The 17,500-nt window shown below is 42.7% G+C and overlaps 1 protein-coding gene across 1 annotated transcript in view; it reads left to right on the top strand.

Moving 5' to 3' along the window:
• The window catches only part of Pbgs (Porphobilinogen synthase), a 100,000-nt gene that overhangs the window by 19,261 nt on the left and 63,239 nt on the right, over nt 1-17,500 (top strand). Inside the window, exon 3 of the mRNA XM_068393523.1 lies at nt 6,410-6,521. Coding sequence (XP_068249624.1) covers nt 6,410-6,521 — 112 coding nt within the window. The remainder of the gene's footprint in view (nt 1-6,409; nt 6,522-17,500) is intronic.

Genomic DNA, 17,500 nt, shown 5'->3' with positions numbered 1-17,500 from the left:
TAGTGAGTGGCCTGCCTCCCAGTGGGAGAAATTTGGGTGTTGCAGGAAGAAAGCCAAGAGAGATCTTTCTCCCCCAGGGTCCTCCTCTGGGGCAAAAAAACCTTGGGCTTCTTCTTTCACTCTTGGATCTCTCTCCAAAGCTCCAACTCGCCTGCCTTCCTCATGGGAAAAGTCGAATAGGAGTGCAGTCCGCTTAACTGCTTGGCAACCTTTGGATGGTGGGGGGGTTTGTTACTTCCCCTAGAGAAGCACCTTCACCTCCAGCCGCTGGGGAGTCTTTCTCCCTTGCAGATGTTTTGCAGGCTTGGCTGTCTCTGGGGGTTTCTGCTCCCCCTTTGAAGAAAGCGCTGCTGCAAATCCTTTAGCGTGGTGCAAGGAGAGATCCATCATCAGTGGCCTTGACATCTTACGCCCTTGACGTTTGTTAAGTCCATCTCTAGCCCTTCCACTTGTGGACGAGGTGAATGCTCTCTCTCGCCCCTTTAACGGCCTCCTGCTGACGATGAGTCCTCTCGCCATCCTGGGACTACATTGTCACCTAAACCCACAACCTCTTGACTTTACCCCACAGACAAGGTTCCAGCTTGCATGTGCACCACTCGCTGGCTGCGGATGTTAGGAGTGATGATCTTCCAGGGGCCAATGCTCTGCTCCACCTGCTCGCTGATCGCCAGGACAAGGCACGTCATCTCCTTGTCCTTACGAGGGTGTTCGCTCTAGTGTCATCTTGGGCTTTCAAGAACAGCATTCATCTCTTAAGTTACCTAGACGATTGGCTGATTCTAGCAGACTCAGTGATGATCCTTCTTCATCGCCGGGACATGCTTTTTTAGTTTTGTCAGGATCTGGGGAATGTGATAAATCTCAAGTCATCACTGCTTCCATCTCAGAGACTGGTATATCTTGGTATGATTATATACACTAATCTTCATTTCCATCAGACAACAGAGTACACAGGCCCTTCCTCAGAAGGAAAAATCTTTCAGCCCGACTGTGGTTGTGCCTCCTAGGCCATCTGTAGTCCCTGATTTGTCTTGTTCTCAACGGCTGCCTCGTGACAGGATCCCTGCAATGGCAGCTAAAGTCCGTGTGGAGCCAACACACCGGCTCCCCGGACATTTTAGTTCCCATTGTACAGGGTAAAAGGACAGATCTGCAATGGTGGGGGATAGAGGAGAACTTTCTCTGAGGACTAGAACTTCTTGTCCCTCCTCCGGACTTGATGCTTTACACAGACGCATCAAAAGAAGAATGGGGGCCCTACTTGCTGCATCACACCGTCTCAGGCCTTTGGTCCGAATCCAAAAGGTACCAACACATAACCTCTTAGAGATGAGCGCAGCCTTTCTAGCTCTCCCTCAGATCTATCAGTTGCTGGCGGGTCACTGTGTAGTGTTGATGAGTGACAACACTACAGTGATGGCTTACATGAACTAATAAGGTGGTACCTTTTCGTAGACCCTATGCCATCCTGCAGCAGAGATACTACGATGAACATTCGGTGACCCTATCAGCTCGCTTCATTCCAGGCAAGAGAAATGTGTTCGCAGACAACGTGACCAGAGCGACTCAGATGTGGGTTCTGAATGGTCTGAATCCTCTGATAACCTACAAAATCCTGACTTTATGGGGTTCCCCAACTGTGAACCTGTTCGCAACGTCCCTGAACTTCAGGCTCCTGTTGTACTGCTCGCCGTTGTACTGGCAAGATGTATTCCATCAACGGTGGGACAACATCGACGTGTATGACTTTCCCCCGTTTTGCCTGAGGAGAAAAAGGCTCAACAAGACCAGAGGATCCAACAACCTAATGATGACCCTCATAGCTCCGCTATGGCATCATGCAGTGGTTTCCAGACCTTCTGCAACAAATAGTAGATCTCCCGAGAGAATTACCCCCACGGCCAGATCTACTTAAGCAACCACACGTAAACGTTTTCCACAAGGCCATCCAGTCTCTACTGCCTCACGCGTGGAGACTAGCCAGCGTCTCCTCTCTCAGAGACACTATTCGCAACAAGTTGCGAAAAGAATGTCTGGATACTTGCAGAAATCATCTGCAGCAGTATACCAGACAAAATGGACAGTCTTCTGTGGTTGGTGTCGTGGAAGGGGTATCTCTCCCCTTGATGCTACTATTCCAATAATACTGGAGTTTCTTGTATACCTTCGGAAGGAAAAACTTCTTTCAGTCCCAGCAGTGAAAGGCTATCGGTCTGCCTTAAGCCTAGCCTTTAGATTGAATGGAGCTTTCCTTACTCATACGGAGTTATTATATAGTGGTTTGCGGACTGTGGTCAGATGTAGCATGCAGGCTGCCTAGTGTCCGAATGCCGACCACACTCCAACGTTCACTACACACTCAAAAAAAAAAAAAAAAAGAAAGAAAGAAAGATGGATTACCTAAAAATCTGAGCAACAGGTAGACAGTCAAGGATGAACTGGGCACCACCCCTTGATTTTATACTGGGCAAGGGGACCCAGCTAGAACTTGTAGTTGATTAATTTTATTCTAGAGGTAAGCCGTCATGGAGTCATGTAAATAGCAGCAGCATGCTTCCAAGGTAAAATATTTTTTTGGCTCAAGTACACTTTATGAACATTAGGAAAGAAAAATGATATTAAAAGCATATAAAAAAAGATATCTAAATTAGTGGCTGAGCAGGGGAATGAAATGCTTCCTATTATAATAAAAATGACAAAAATGTTTTAATTTTAAACAAAAGAAAGAGGAAAGTAAATACCCTGGTGAGACATAGATGTCTCCATACATAGACTCTTGAGGAATCAATCCTCTAAATATTTAATCTACGTATGCAAGTATAAATATATACCGGTACATATTTAGTCTAAATTCAAATGAATTTGAATGGTTGTTTCCATTACTATCAAAGGGATTGTAAGACAAGGTTACACATCTAACCTGTCCATACAATCTCACCTTTACATCAGAAAGACAAAAAATTTGTTATATATATAAAAAAAAAACCCTACAATCCTCAGTGTTACACCCAGAGGGGATGGCTAAATATCCTATCAAATACAGTATAGTAACTCCCTAAACCTCTGGTACAAATATCTACATATTATAGTACATTAATGAATACCACAGTGTTTACGTTGCTGTTGCCTGGGTGGTCCAACGATCTCACCAAGCAACACTACTGCTACAATAAACGTCCAGAGACAAAATGTTTTCAGCAGCCAACCCAGGCAGCTACAATCATTGTCAAAGTCCCCAGCTGGCAGCACAAGAAACCGTCAAGCTTATTGGAGAACTCCACCACATTATGGTTAACTGTCTACACAGTGAGTCAGCAGAGTATGGACATAAATCTCTGACTACCTACTGATAAATGTTTCTCAACCATAGGTTTTTTTTTTTTGTCTCTGTACTAATATCCTAAGAATCCCCCCGCAGTAAATCATGATTGCCCTCGCCTAGCACTCTGTTCAATATTTAAAACAAAACTCCACCAGAAATGGTATAATCGTATGTGGTAATAAAATAGTCAACACTATTAGCGAGGTCAAACTTAGCAACTTCAAATTCCTCTACAGTGTCCTGTTGTTGGCAGGATAAAATGTATGACTTTTAAAATTGTAGGTGTGATTCTCGACAGCATATTTACTTTTGAGAAACACTTTAGGTCTGAGTCGTCCATTGCACAAAAAATTGGCTTATTGAGAAAGTCTTACAAGATTTTTGGTGATCAATCTATTCTGAAGAAGTGTTTAAATTCTTTCATTTTACCTTGTTTTGAGTATTGTTCTCCTGTCTGGTCTTCAGCTACTGATTCTCATCTTAATTTGTTGGACAGAAACTTACGTCTATTGAATTTCTTATTTCTGATCTAGATATTAATCTTTGGCACCGTTGTTCAATTAGTTCATTATGCATGTTGCATAAGATTTTTCATAACTCTGACCATCATTTACATTCAGATCTCCCTGGACAATTCTTTCCTGTTTGTAATACTAGGCATGCAGTTAATTCTGATAGCCAGGTCTTCTCCATCATCAGGGTCAATACTACACAGTATTCTAGAAGTTTTATTCCAGCAGTGACCAAGTTGTGGAATGATCTTCCTAATCGGGTAGTTGAATCAGTAGAACTTCAAAAATTCAAGGATGCAGCAAATGTTTTTATGTTGAACAGGCTGGCATAAGTCTTTTTATAGTTTATACTATATATGACATATCTGTTTTGACGTTACTGTTTTTTTAGAATAATTTATTGCTAATTTGTTCTCATTATTTATTTATTTCCTTATTTCCTTTCCTCTGGGCTATTTTTTCCTATTGGAGCCCTTGGGCTTATAGCATCTTGCTTCTCCAACTAGGTTGTAGCTTTGCTAGTAATATTAATAATGATAATAATACAGTCCCTGCTGGGTGCAGGGTACCGTCACTCTGTAATAAAAAGAAGAATTTTTTAGTGATGGACTGGAGATCAAATAAACAGTACACAAAATTTATGAAATACAATAATGCATTATGCAAATGCAGTACAACCTAACTAATTATAATAAATAATAAATCTAGAAATAATTTGTATTTTTCTTATGCATTTCTCCACAATGAAATCACTTGCCCCCAGTTGGAGATAAGACCTCTTCCTTAAAATGCAGTTCGCATTTTGAGATCCTTAAAAGGTCCTCCCTATGAAGCACTACGCAATGCAACAGATCATGACCTCACTTTGACAGCATTCCTACTCGCTTTAGCCTCGGCTAAGAGAGTTAGTAAACTTCAAGGTTTCTCATACGACATCGCCCATTCAAGGGGATGGGGAAGTTGACACTCGGCTTCGTCCATGAGTTTATTACAAAGACTCAAAAGCTGGGGTTACTGGGCCCTAGATTCTGGCCCTTTCAGATTAAGAGTCTTCATTTTGCAACCAATGACCCAGATCAATTGTTACTATGCCCAGTGATGAGTTTAAACTACTGTATCTTGAATGCACTGCAGCAACTCTGCCCCAGCTGTCAGCCCTATTCGTTAGCTCGGGTAGAATTGAAAGGAGAGTCACCAAGGACACCATTTTTTCATGTATTTGATAAATCATAGACTATGCTCTAAATCCTGACCGTCCTCCAGCTCAAAGACCTAGAGTTCATGATGTCAGTCGACGTCAATGACCTTCAATGTCAGGATGCCAGAAAACTTCCAATCATTCATTCATGATGTTTTGGTTATCAGTACGTCCCAGGCATTTAAACGCAATTTTTTAGTGTTGAAAGTGTTACAAGCAGGCGTGTGGAAGCATCAGACGACCTTTACTGCCCACTACCTTCAAGACGTGACCCACGGGAGACTCGATACGTTCTATATAGGTCCGGTGGTGGCTGTACAACAAGTGGTTTAAGTATACCTCAGGGTCCTTGTTGGACAGGTAGCAGATGGCTGAGGGCATTGATTACCCGGGTTATATCTGGGGTGAATGAATAGTATAACTGGCTCTTTTCTTTTCTTCATCTTCCCCTCTCTTGGGGAACAGCACCTTGGGTCCCTTTGCAAACTGGCTTCAATCTCTGTAGGTAGTAACCATTTCCCTTGTGTAACGTAGTATAGTTTATTAATGTTATACTTGTACATGTCTCCTATGCTTCCCGTAAGGTAAGTATGGGAAACGTTTATATATATTGTATATATTGTATAATTTGGAATATTCTTACTTAGACGTTCGTATGCTATATCTCACAACCACATAGGGTGTTCAGGCCACTATTATACTCTCTTTGCATTTGTTAGCGAAGTGTCAAGGTTCTCCTCTGTTACAGTCTTAATACTGTACAAGGAAAACCCCGGTCGTTGACTAAGCCGGTAGTCGGACTTGCTACTCCCCTAAGGGTGAGTCATCTATATAAATAGCAAGGTTTGTAAGTGAAGGAACAAATGACAAATTTGGAAATAATTTTTATTTTTACCCAACTAATACAAAACTAGTTATTTATATAAATTGCCCAGCCATCACCTGTCCCCCTATAAGTCCTGCCTGCAATCAAAAAGTGACATAGCTCACCAAGCTGTGAGTGAAGATAGGCGAACGGGTACCCCCCAGCCACCCCTTACTTACCCGCTACAGTGGTTAGGTAGGGTTGCCACCTCGCACTTTTACTCTAATGGCTACCTTCCAGCTTTGCCGCAAGAATATCCATATAAATAACTACAGGTTTTTATTAGCTATGGAAAAATGCAAATTATTTCCAATTTTGTCATTTTAATTGAGAATTAAGTTACACTTTATTCAGTTTGACTTTATAGTTGTAATAGCACTTGCATAAAAAGTATTATATTTCCAAGTAATACATCAAAGTTTTTTCTTGATTATGAAACGAGATGGAATGAATTTTTAATTATTTCTGGATGAAACCTAATTATGTGAATATTATTTTCATAATCTCAGGGATGAACCTGATGCAGTGCAGCCCGTGGACAGTCTTCCAGGTGTGTCACGCTATGGTGTCAATAAACTTGAGGCTGCAATTAAACCTCTCATTGAATTAGGATTGAGTTCCGTAAGTAGCCTACAGTAGTAGCAGACTATAGTTAGCTAACTGTTAAGGTACAGTATTTAAAGAAAATGTCAGATTGATCTTAAGGTATCCTGTATACTGTAGCAGACCTTCTATATAGTACTGTATGTTTTAATGGCTTTTCAATTTTGTCCTACTTTTTCTAATTTTCTGGATATGCTGTTAAGAACAAAGTTTGTATGGTAAGATACAGTACTGCATTGCAAAAGCCATACATAAAGTACAAAATAATTCTAATCAAATCTGATGTTTTCATTTTTTTTTTAAGTAAGCATTGGAGGTTGGCTACAGGTAATATTAATGGTATTGAGATAAGTTTAAATAATGATAAGCGTAATGGTTCACTTTGATCTTTCGAAATTGCTGTTTGATAGCTAGCTGCCTAATAGGGCTTTGGAATCACTTCTTGTGCTAGATACATTGTGCCGAATAGGAATTTCTAGTACACATTTCAAAACGATTTTGTTACTACGCGAAGCAAGCCTTCATCATTTAAAGCAGGTATACTCTAGCGTGAGCTGGAAATGCCCAAAGAAAAATCATCAGGGTTATGGCAGCCTCCCTCATAGAGTCTGGCGTGCACTTGGGAAGCCGTAACTTTAGCTGTTGTATGTGCACATACAGTACTGGACTTTATACAGTATTTACGCATCAGACAGTACAGGTGGAAAAATTTCTCTCTGTACTTTATATAGTAGTTATGCAGCAGGCAGTACAGGTGGGAAAATAAGCTCGATAAATACCTAAGATGCATCCCAGACCATCCAAGACTAGAAGATGCAAAATACACTGGAAGATGCATTAGCAACTCTCTGGTGGATATACGAGGTGCCTCACACTGAGGGACCTGGGGGAACCCAAACAAAAAATAAGGCAATAAGGCTCTCTCTCTCTCTCTCTCTCTCTCTCTCTCTCTCTCTCTCTCTCTCTCTCAGACCATCCAAGACGGGAAGATGCAAAATACACTGGAAGATGCCTAAGCAACTCTGGTGGATATACAAGGTGCCTCACACTGAGGGACCTGGGGGAACCCAAACATAGACTAAGGCAATAAGATAAGGCTCTCTCTCTCTCTCTCTCTCTCTCTCTCTCTCTCTCTCTCTCTCTCTCTCTCTCTCTCTCTCTCTCTCTCTCTCTCTCTCAAGGCTTTGTGTATTGTAAATAAAATTTTATTCCTTTTTGGATAATTGCAGAATTATAGTTTGATATGCTACAAGTTCAATTGTCTGCATAGTTTGATATGCTACAAGTTCAGTCGTCTGCATAGTTTGATATGCTACAAGTTCGGTCGTCTGCACTATGTGCTTTCAAGCACTTTGATAACTCAACATATGATTGTGAAACACGATGGTTAAAAAGATGGGAAACTTTTAAAAATGGTTTAGATATTACTGTACAGTACTAGCTTCAAAGTGGATGAACCTGAAAACATGACCATATCACAATTCATTACAGTACACACTTTTTTCGCACGACTCAGGGAAAATACCATCCATCTTCTGGGAAGTAATGTTAATGGTACCCAAAAGATTTTGTAGTATCGTATTTTGATTTGTTCAAAGTTGTGGTGGCCTGTTGGAAACATCCCAGCCTGGCGATATGCCAGACTGGTGTTCGAGTCCTGCTTAAGTTCAATAGTTTCTTGTAGTGTCTGTAACCTCAACATCCTTGTGAGCCAAGGGTGGGGAGTTTAGTTGAGCTTATGGGTCTACCTGTTCAGTCATTAACAGCTAATGCCTCGCCTTCCCTGCTCCTAGCTTAGGTGGAGAGTGGGTTTGGGTGCTGATCATATGCATATATGATTATCTCTAAGACATTGTCACTATCCCTTGCCTCTGCCATTAATGAGCATCCTTTAAGCCTTAAAACACAGATGATAGTAATGATCTAGATAATTAGGGTATCAGTCAAACAACTGAGGCATGTCTGGTAAAAGATTCAAGATAAACATTGAAGTATTGTCCAGCTAAATGAGAAAAGAAATGTAATGGAAGTTGTTACTTCATAGATAAGACCAAGTTACAGTATTACAAATTTGCCCTAAAGACGTTTAATCTTGGTTTTATGCTTTTTTACATTAAATATTTTCCTGGTCTCTGTTGGGAGTACAAGGGATTTTCTGTACCACTACTTAATACAGTATATAATTTCTGACAATTATGTACACAGGATCACTACTTTATTGAGGTGATTTTAGAATTCTTTTCTCTTTGTTGGGTAGTCAAAGTTTTTTTCAACTACATTACAGTGTTGTGTATTACCAGCATTTCTTGAAAGGTCGCTGAATTCTTGCAAATGTAGTTGGTACAATTATAATTTCAGATTCTTATTGATAATGATAATGTTACACTGTGATACAAACTTCCCTGACTTTTACAAGAGCCATCAGTAAGGTTTTTTTTTATTCATTTTAATAATATTATTATTACAAGCTAAGTTACAACCCTAGCTGGAAAAGAAGGAAGCTATAAGCACAAGGGCTCTTACAGAGAAAATAGCCCATCGAGGAAAGGAAATAAGGAAAACAAGTAGTTTTCAATATTAAACTTACCCGATAATCATGTAGCTGTCAACTCCGTTGCCCGACAGAATTCTATGGAGGGATACGCCAGCTATCACAATACTAGAAGGGGGTGTATTTACCAGCGCCACCTGTGGCCAGGTACTCAAGTACTTCTTGTTGACACCTCCTCAATTATTCCTCTGTCGTGCTTCCGGCAAGACGTTCTGGGATACGCTTATGTTCTTGGAGTATTTTCACGACTTTGGTGAAGTATTTCTCTTTGATTTCGGCTGTCGCTTTACTGGAAACTTCTATATTAGCTTAGTTAGCTTTTGGAATTAATTTGATTAATTTTGGTGACGAGAGAGTATGAACTCTCGTTCACTTTTCAATGGCCGACCCTTCCCTTAGACGGAAGTGTTGGTGTCTAAGAGAGTATAGACTCTCTTTCTTAATTTTGCTTAACAAAAGTTATAGATTTATTTTATATCTCTCCGCCTCTTATAGGCCTCTTCGATTAACTTCCTTTTATTATAAACTCATTAAAATTAATTTTTATATTTGTTTATATTCGACCTTCCTAATAGTAGGCGGTCTTTTACCGAAGTTAATAAACTTTGAGCCCGTCATTTCGGTTTTACCTGTTAACATATTATGCTATTTCCGCCACAGAGTTTGAAAGATTTTCTTTGACAGTCTCGTACTGTTTTCAAAGCTGAACTAACGTTTTGTTTTGTCTCTGCAGTTGTTGACGTTCAGAACGTTCAACTTGCACTCTATCGTTACGATAGAGAAAGAATGTTCACGGTTTCACGTTGCAGTAAGAGTAACTGTGTCTAGCGTTTTGTTCATTCTTTCTTAACTTAATGGTTTTGATCCTAATAAAGGAACTTTTCAGTTTTTTTCCTTTAACAATAATATGTTTTAACGATATATATGATTGGGCTCTTCTCTCAGGTTCTAAGTCAAGAGAGAGAGAGAGAGAGAGAGATATAGAGACGGAGGGAGAAAGAGGATAAACGTTTCATTCAAGCCTGCCAGGCGTACGAGTAACGTCGTTATCGTTTTTTGCTCTTCTCCCTAGTCTCTTTAGGGGAAGAAACTAAACGTTTCTAGAGTGATCTAGTGTTTAGTCTCTTTCCAACCACTGAATTATCTTTCATTAGATTTTTCTGTTACATTGTAATTCTGTTTTCGCAATTACTAACTTTGAGAAAGGATAGAATTGCGTATTTCAGGTACAAACCACTTAAAGTTTCGAGTTCAGTGAAATAAGTGCAAACAGAAATCAAAGTGATAAGTGATTAGTGCGTGAGGGTACTTTTGTGCGCGCCAGTCGTCCTCCCAGTCCGGGACCTCTTGCAAGCTCCCAAGCCCAGGGGAGAAGCAATGTCGAAGGGCATAAGGGTTCAGCAGGCCTTGATCGGCGCACAGAAGTATTCTCGGTGGTTGTGGGCGTGTCTTACCGAGACCGTCACTCCCACCCGCAGACGATTGAGCCCTTATTTTGCTCGTCTGCAGAAGAGATTAGGGGAGAAAATAAAGGCAGAGTAACGCTGGTCTCAGGTCTCAAGACTTCTTAAACGTTAAGTCCAGACCTATGCCAGACGTACGAAGTTAAAGTTCACAACCCGAATGCAGTCATTGGGTTAGCTCTGACTCTCCTCAGTCATCAGTTGATTACACTCCGCCTAAGAGGAGTAAGGTTCTGCCACAACAGATCTCTGCTGTTAAGGCTTTACCTCAGCAGAACTTAGTGTCTGCCGACCCCAAGTTAACTCTACTGCAGTCCATACAGTCACAACTTTCGGTCTTGATGCGTGAGTGTCGGGCTGAGAGTGTTGCACCTCCTCCTCCGCCTACACTCCCTCCACCTGTTCTCGCTCCGCCTGTGCTCGCCCAGCCTGCACCTGCTCCGCCTGTGCTCGCCCAGCCTGCACCTGCTCCGCCTGGTCGCAGCACCATCTGCCAGGCGTACGATGTTGTGAACTCTACTACAGTCCATGCAAGCACAGCTTTCGGACTTGATGAGTGAGTGTCGGGCTGAGAGTGTTGCTCCTCCGCCTCCGCCTACACTCCCTCCTCCTACACTCGCTCCGCCTGATCACAGTACCATCTGCCAGGCGTACGATGTTGTGGACTCTACTACAGTCCATGCAAGCACAGCTTTCGGACTTGATGAGTGAGTGTCGGGCTGAGAGTGTTGCTCCTCCGCCTCCGCCTACACTCCCTCCTCCTACACTCGCTCCGCCTGATCACAGTACCATCTGCCAGGCGTATGATGTTGTGGACTCTACTACAGTCCATGCAAGCACAGCTTTCGGACTTGATGCGTGAGTGTCGGGCTGAGAGTGTTGCTCCTCCGCCTCCGCCTACACTCCCTCCACCTACACTCGCTCCGCCTGATCGCAGTACCACCTGCCAGCAGTTCCACCTGCCAGGCGTACGATGTTGAGACACGTGCTGAGTTTGCTGTTCCCTGTGGTGTTCAGCCTCCGCCTTTCTTAAGGCAACCTTTACATTGGGATCAGGAGGATTATACCTCTCTTCCTCCGCCTCCACTTGCTGCTCCACCAGTGATGCAACACTCGGTTGAGGTACAACAACCTCTCCCGTCCATGAGTCAGTTTCCTCAGCTCTTGCTGCAGCGAGCTCAACCCTCCATAAGGCAAGCACCACAACACCTTAGCCTTGCGCCTCAGGAGCCTCAGCTTGCGAGACATTTACCTTGTTCTGCGCAGCCTCTTCCTCATCGCGCTCCGCTCACACCACAGGAACTGGAACTTGCTACTCCGCTTCCGCCAACCGCTCAGCAAGCGCAACCCTTGGGTTCAACCACTCATGCTAGGAGTCAGCCTCCTCCACCCATGCGCCTTCCTTCTGCTTGTCTTTTATTCAGCCTTTGCAGACTGAGCCTCAGGTGTTCCCTCATCGGAGTCTTGAAGAGGAAACCACACTATTGTTGTTCCAGCTCGTTCTGACTCTGCTGTTCAGCATACCATGGTTTAAACCCCATGCAAGCATGCATAAAGCACTCTAGCACTGGTCATGGAATTTCTGAGAAATGTTAAACGCCATGCACACGCTCTGCTTTCCTTTCAGCAGGCTCTGCTTACAGCAGGCTCTGCTTACTACATGCTCAGCATTCAGCATGCTCTGCATTCAGCATGCTCTGCATACAACATGCTCTGCATTCAGCATGCTCTGCATACAACATGCTCTACATACAGCATGCTCTGCATACAGCATACTCTGCATACATCATGCTCTGCATACCTTACCGCATGCTTCTCAACACATCTTGGGTTGTTGCCAACTCACTAGACTGTCAAGCAGTTTCATAACGTTGCCTTCTAGTCTGCTGCTTTGCACCAGTGAACCCTCACTCAGAGAACTTAGCTTTTCTAGGATAAGGTCCCTGTAGATGAGAAAGTTCTTTTCTCCCTCCTTCTGATATTCCCTTGAGGACTCTGTCATTTGGAGGGAGCCTTTAGCTGCATAACCTCTTATGGACTTTTATTTAAGCATAACATGCTTACAGGGAAGGTAATGGTTACACTTCAGCCGCTAATCCCGTCTGTTACCACACCTGCTCCCATAGACCTTGAGCTGTGTTGCATGACATGCAGTCCAAGCTTAGTCCTTGTTAGAGGATTTTTTGTTTACGGAGTCAATGTGTCACGGGGAACACGTTCAACAACCAACAGAAGGGACTTGTTGTGACGCAGTGCGGCAACCTCAGCAACCCGTTAAGGAGTTGTCTGTACGACCCAGACAGTCTAGACAGATTCGGGTTGTCACTGTACTTCCTCGCTTGCCCATGATTGACAGTTTACAGACTGTGCAGCAGTATCATGATCTTGTGTCCGGCTCCGTCAGACGACTGGCTTTTAAGAGCTCCCTCAAGTCGTCGCTGTCTGGAGATTTTCAAATGGACTATGGATCTGACCAAGGAACTGGGCCTCCTGGTCAATTTTGAGGAGTCTCAGCTCGTTCCATCCCAGACCATTGTCTCCTTGGGTATGGATCTTCAGAGTCGAGCTTTTCGGACTTGTCCGTCGGCCCCAAGGATCTTCCAAGCCCTAGAATGCATCCAGAGCATGCTGAGAAGGAACCGATGCTTAGTCAGGCAGTGGATGAGTCTAACAGGGACACTTTCATCGCTGGCCCTGTTCATCGAGTTAGGGAGACTCCACCTCCGCCCCCTTCAGTATCATCTAGCTGCTCACTGGATAAAGGACATGACGCTAGAGACGGGCTCAGTTCCTGTTTCCGAAGAGATGAGGTCTACTCTAACGTGGTGGAAGAACAGCATTCTTCTCAAGGAAGGTCTACCTTTGGCTGTTCAGACCTCCGACCACCGTCTCTTCTCGGACGCATCGGACACGGGCTGGGGTGCGACACTGGACGGACAGGAATGCTCGGGAACATGGAATCAGGAGCAAAGGACACTTCACATCTATTGCAAGGAGTTGTTGGCAGTTCATTTGGCCTTGATAAACTTCAAGTCCCTCCAGCTTAACAAGGTGGTGGAGGTGAACTCCGACTACACCACAGCCTTGGCTTACATCTCCAAGCAGGGAGGGACTCATTCGAGGAAGTTGTTCGAGATCGCAAGGGACCTCCTCATTTGGTCAAAAGATCGAAAGCTCACGCTGGTAACGAGGCTCATTCAGGGCGATATGAATGTCATGGCAGATCGCCTCAGCCGGAAGGGTCAGGTCTTCCCCACAGAGTGGACCCTTCACAAGAATGTTTGCAGCAGACTTTGGGCCCTGTGGGGTCAGCCAACCATAGATCTATTCGCTACCTCGATGACCAAGAGGCTCCTCTTGTATTGTTCTCCGATTCCAGACCCAGCAGCAGTTCGCGTGGATGCCTTTCTGCTGGATTGGTCCCATCTCAACCTGTATGCATTCCCGCCGTTCAAGATTGTCAACAGGGTACTTCAGAAGTTCGCCTCTCACAAAGGGACACGGCTGACGTTGGTTGCTCCCCTCTGGCCCGCGAGAGAATGGTTCACTGAGGTACTGCAATGGCTGGTCGACGTTCCCAGGACTCTTCCTCCTAGAGTGGACCTTCTGCGTCAACCTCACGTAAAGAAGGTACACCCAACCTCCACGCTCTTCGTCTGACTGCCTTCAGACTATCGAAAGACTCTCAAGAGCTAGAGGCTTTTCGAAGGAGGCAGCCAGAGCGATTGCCAGAGCAAGGACGACATCCACTCTCAGAGTCTATCAGTCTTAATGGGAAGTCTTCCGAAGCTGGTGCAAGGCCAATGCAGTTTTCCTCAACCAGTACCAATGTAACCCAGATTGCTGACTTCCTGTTACATCTAAGGAACGTAAGATCCCTATCAGCTCCTACGATCAAGGGTTACAGAAGTTTGTTGGCAGCGGTTTTCCGCCACAGAGGCTTGGATCTTTCCTCCAACAAAGATCTACAGGACCTCCTTAGGTCTTTTGAGACCTCAAAGGAACGTCGGTTGTCCACTCCAGGCTGGAATCTAGACGTGGTCCTAAGGTTCCTAATGTCATCAGGATTTGAACCGCTCCAATCAGCCTCTTTTAAGGACCTCACATTAAAAACTCTTTTCCTCGTGTGCTTAGCAACAGGTAAAAGAGTAAGTGAGATCCACGCCTTCAGCAGGAACATAGGTTTCACATCTGAAACGGCTACATGTTCCTTGCAGCTCGGTTTTTTGGCTAAAAACGAGCTTCCTTCCCGTCCTTGGCCTAAGTCGTTCGAGATCCCAAGCCTGTCCAACATGGTGGGGAACGAACTGGAGAGAGTACTTTGCCCAGTTAGAGCTCTTAAGTACTATCTAAGAAGGTCAAAACCATTACGAGGACAATCAGAAGCCTTATGGTGTGCTATCAAGAAGCCTTCTCTACCAATGTCTAAGAACTCAGTTTCTTACTACATCAGGCTTCTGATTAGAGAAGCAAATTCTCATCTGAAGGAAGAAGACCTTGCTTTGCTGAAGGTAAGGACACATGAAGTGAGAGCTGTGGCTACTTCAGTGGCCTTCAAACAGAACCGTTCTCTGCAGAGTGTTATGGATGCAACCTATTGGAGAAACAAGTCAGTGTTCGCATCATTCTATCTCAAAGATGTCCAGTCTCTTTACGAGTACTGCTACACCCTGGGTCCATTCGTAGCAACGAATGCAGTAGTAGGCGAGGGCTCAGCCACTACATTCCCATAATCCCATAACTTTTTAACCTTTCTCTTGAATACTTTTTATGGGTTGTACGGTCGGCTAAGAAGCCTTCCACATCCTTGTTGATTTGGCGGGTGGTCAATTCTTTCTTGAGAAGCGCCAAGGTTAAAGGTTGTGATGAGGTCCTTTAGTATGGGTTGCAGCCCTGTATACTTTAGCACCTTTGAGTTGATTCAGCCTCCCAAGAGGAACGCTGCGCTCAGTAAGGAAGACGATCTTATTAAAGGCAGAGTAACGGTTCAAGTCGACTTCCTTACCAGGTACTTATTATTTCATTGTTATTGTGGATAACTGATTATATGAAATATGGGATACTTAGCTATCCTTTAATCTTGTACACTGGTTTTCACCCACCCCCCTGGGTGTGAATCAGCTACATGATTATCGGGTAAGTTTAATATTGAAAAATGTTATTTTTATTAATAAAATAAATTTTTGAATATACTTACCCGATAATCATGATTTAATCGACCCTCCCTTCCTCCCCATAGAGAACCAGTGGACCGAGGAATAATTGAGGAGGTGTCAACAAGAAGTACTTGAGTACCTGGCCACAGGTGGCGCTGGTAAATACACCCCCTTCTAGTATTGTGATAGCTGGCGTATCCCTCCATAGAATTCTGTCGGGCAACGGAGTTGACAGCTACATGATTATCGGGTAAGTATATTCAAAAATTTATTTTATTAATAAAAATAACATATTAGTGTGTCCATACCCTCAAGCAAGAGAACTCCAACCCAAGACAGTGGAAGATCATGGTGCAGAGGCTATGGCAGTACCCAAGACTAGAGAACAATAGTTTGATTTTAGAGGGTCTTTTTCCTAGAAGAGGTGCTCACCATATCTAGTCTCTCTTCTATCCATACCAGGAGAAAAGTAGATTTAATGGAAGTAAACAAAATATGAAATTTTGTATGTTAAACCTTCATTATTACTTATGCAACTGGGATATTTATCTTATATAGGCTGTTGACAAGTCTAATGTGTATGAGATTTTCCTAACAATTAAGCTAAATTGTTCTTTAGACCCAATCATAATCTTTACCAACATTTTTACGTCAGATTTTTCATTCATTAGGCTATAAATGAGCAGGGTTCGTCTGAACAGTACACTTTTCTAAATTCTCAGGGCCTTTTCTTTATCATTGTCTGATTTATGCATTCCTACTTGTAGCTTTTGCTGAAACGTTATGTATTCACCCGTCTGTTTTTTTTAGTTTATTTTTGTTTATTTGTGAGCAACTTTACACAAAAACTACTCCACCGATTTTGACCAAATTTGGTAGCCATGTTGGGTATGACCCAAGTATTAATCTGTAACATTTTGGATAAAGTTCATGAAAGTACAAATGTGTAGCATTACTTTGAAAATAATCATAATGTTAAATAAATGGTAAATATTTTGTTAGTTTATTTGTTGTTTGTGAATGTTACATAAAATATACTGAACCAATTTGAACGAAACATGCCAGACATGTTGGGTATGGCTCAAGAACCAATCCATTAGATTTTGAAGGAAATACATTGAATTACAACTATGCAGTGGAGTTAGGAGCAAAAAAAAAAAAAAAAAAAAGACCCGCTTGGCAGGGCAAAGGCATGCATTCTACTGAGTGCCCCTCTAGTCTTTTCACATTGCTTATATATCAACTACCTTTTAAACAAGCTGTTTCATACCCCATTTTCATTATATGTACAAACCATATACAAATATTTGTGAATATATATGTATAGTTTACAAATAAGTGTGAATACAGTATGCCTTATTTTTAAATGTAGAAAATATACGAATATGCTATGCAAATATTTTATGCATTGTTTGGGTGCTTTTTTTTTTCTTCATTTGATTTGACATAATGGCACTCAATAATTCCTCCCGGGCTCTTACACTATTTCATTCCATTCTATCTCAGCCTTTTGACATCTTGTTTTATTCTCCAGTTGCTAGGTACCACATCCCTGTGCAACTTCCTATTGTCCTGAACTCAGGATTTTTTTCCGTAGACCAAAAACTCTTGCGTAAAGAAGTATTCTTTCACCCTATATATTTTTTTGATAACACAAGACATTGTATTTTTTAATTTCAGGTGCTGCTTTTTGGTGTCCCGTCAAATATGCCAAAGGATGAACGTGGTTCCAGTGCTGACAGCCCAGATACACCTGTAATACAGCTGTCAGGATCTGAGAGAAAAATTTCCAGACCTTGTGATTGCGTGCGATGTAAGTATTGAATT

Source organism: Palaemon carinicauda, chromosome 19 (genome assembly GCF_036898095.1).
Source record: "Palaemon carinicauda isolate YSFRI2023 chromosome 19, ASM3689809v2, whole genome shotgun sequence".
In the NCBI taxonomy this organism is placed as follows: domain Eukaryota; kingdom Metazoa; phylum Arthropoda; class Malacostraca; order Decapoda; family Palaemonidae; genus Palaemon; species Palaemon carinicauda.
This window is presented reverse-complemented; position numbering and strand designations above follow the sequence as displayed.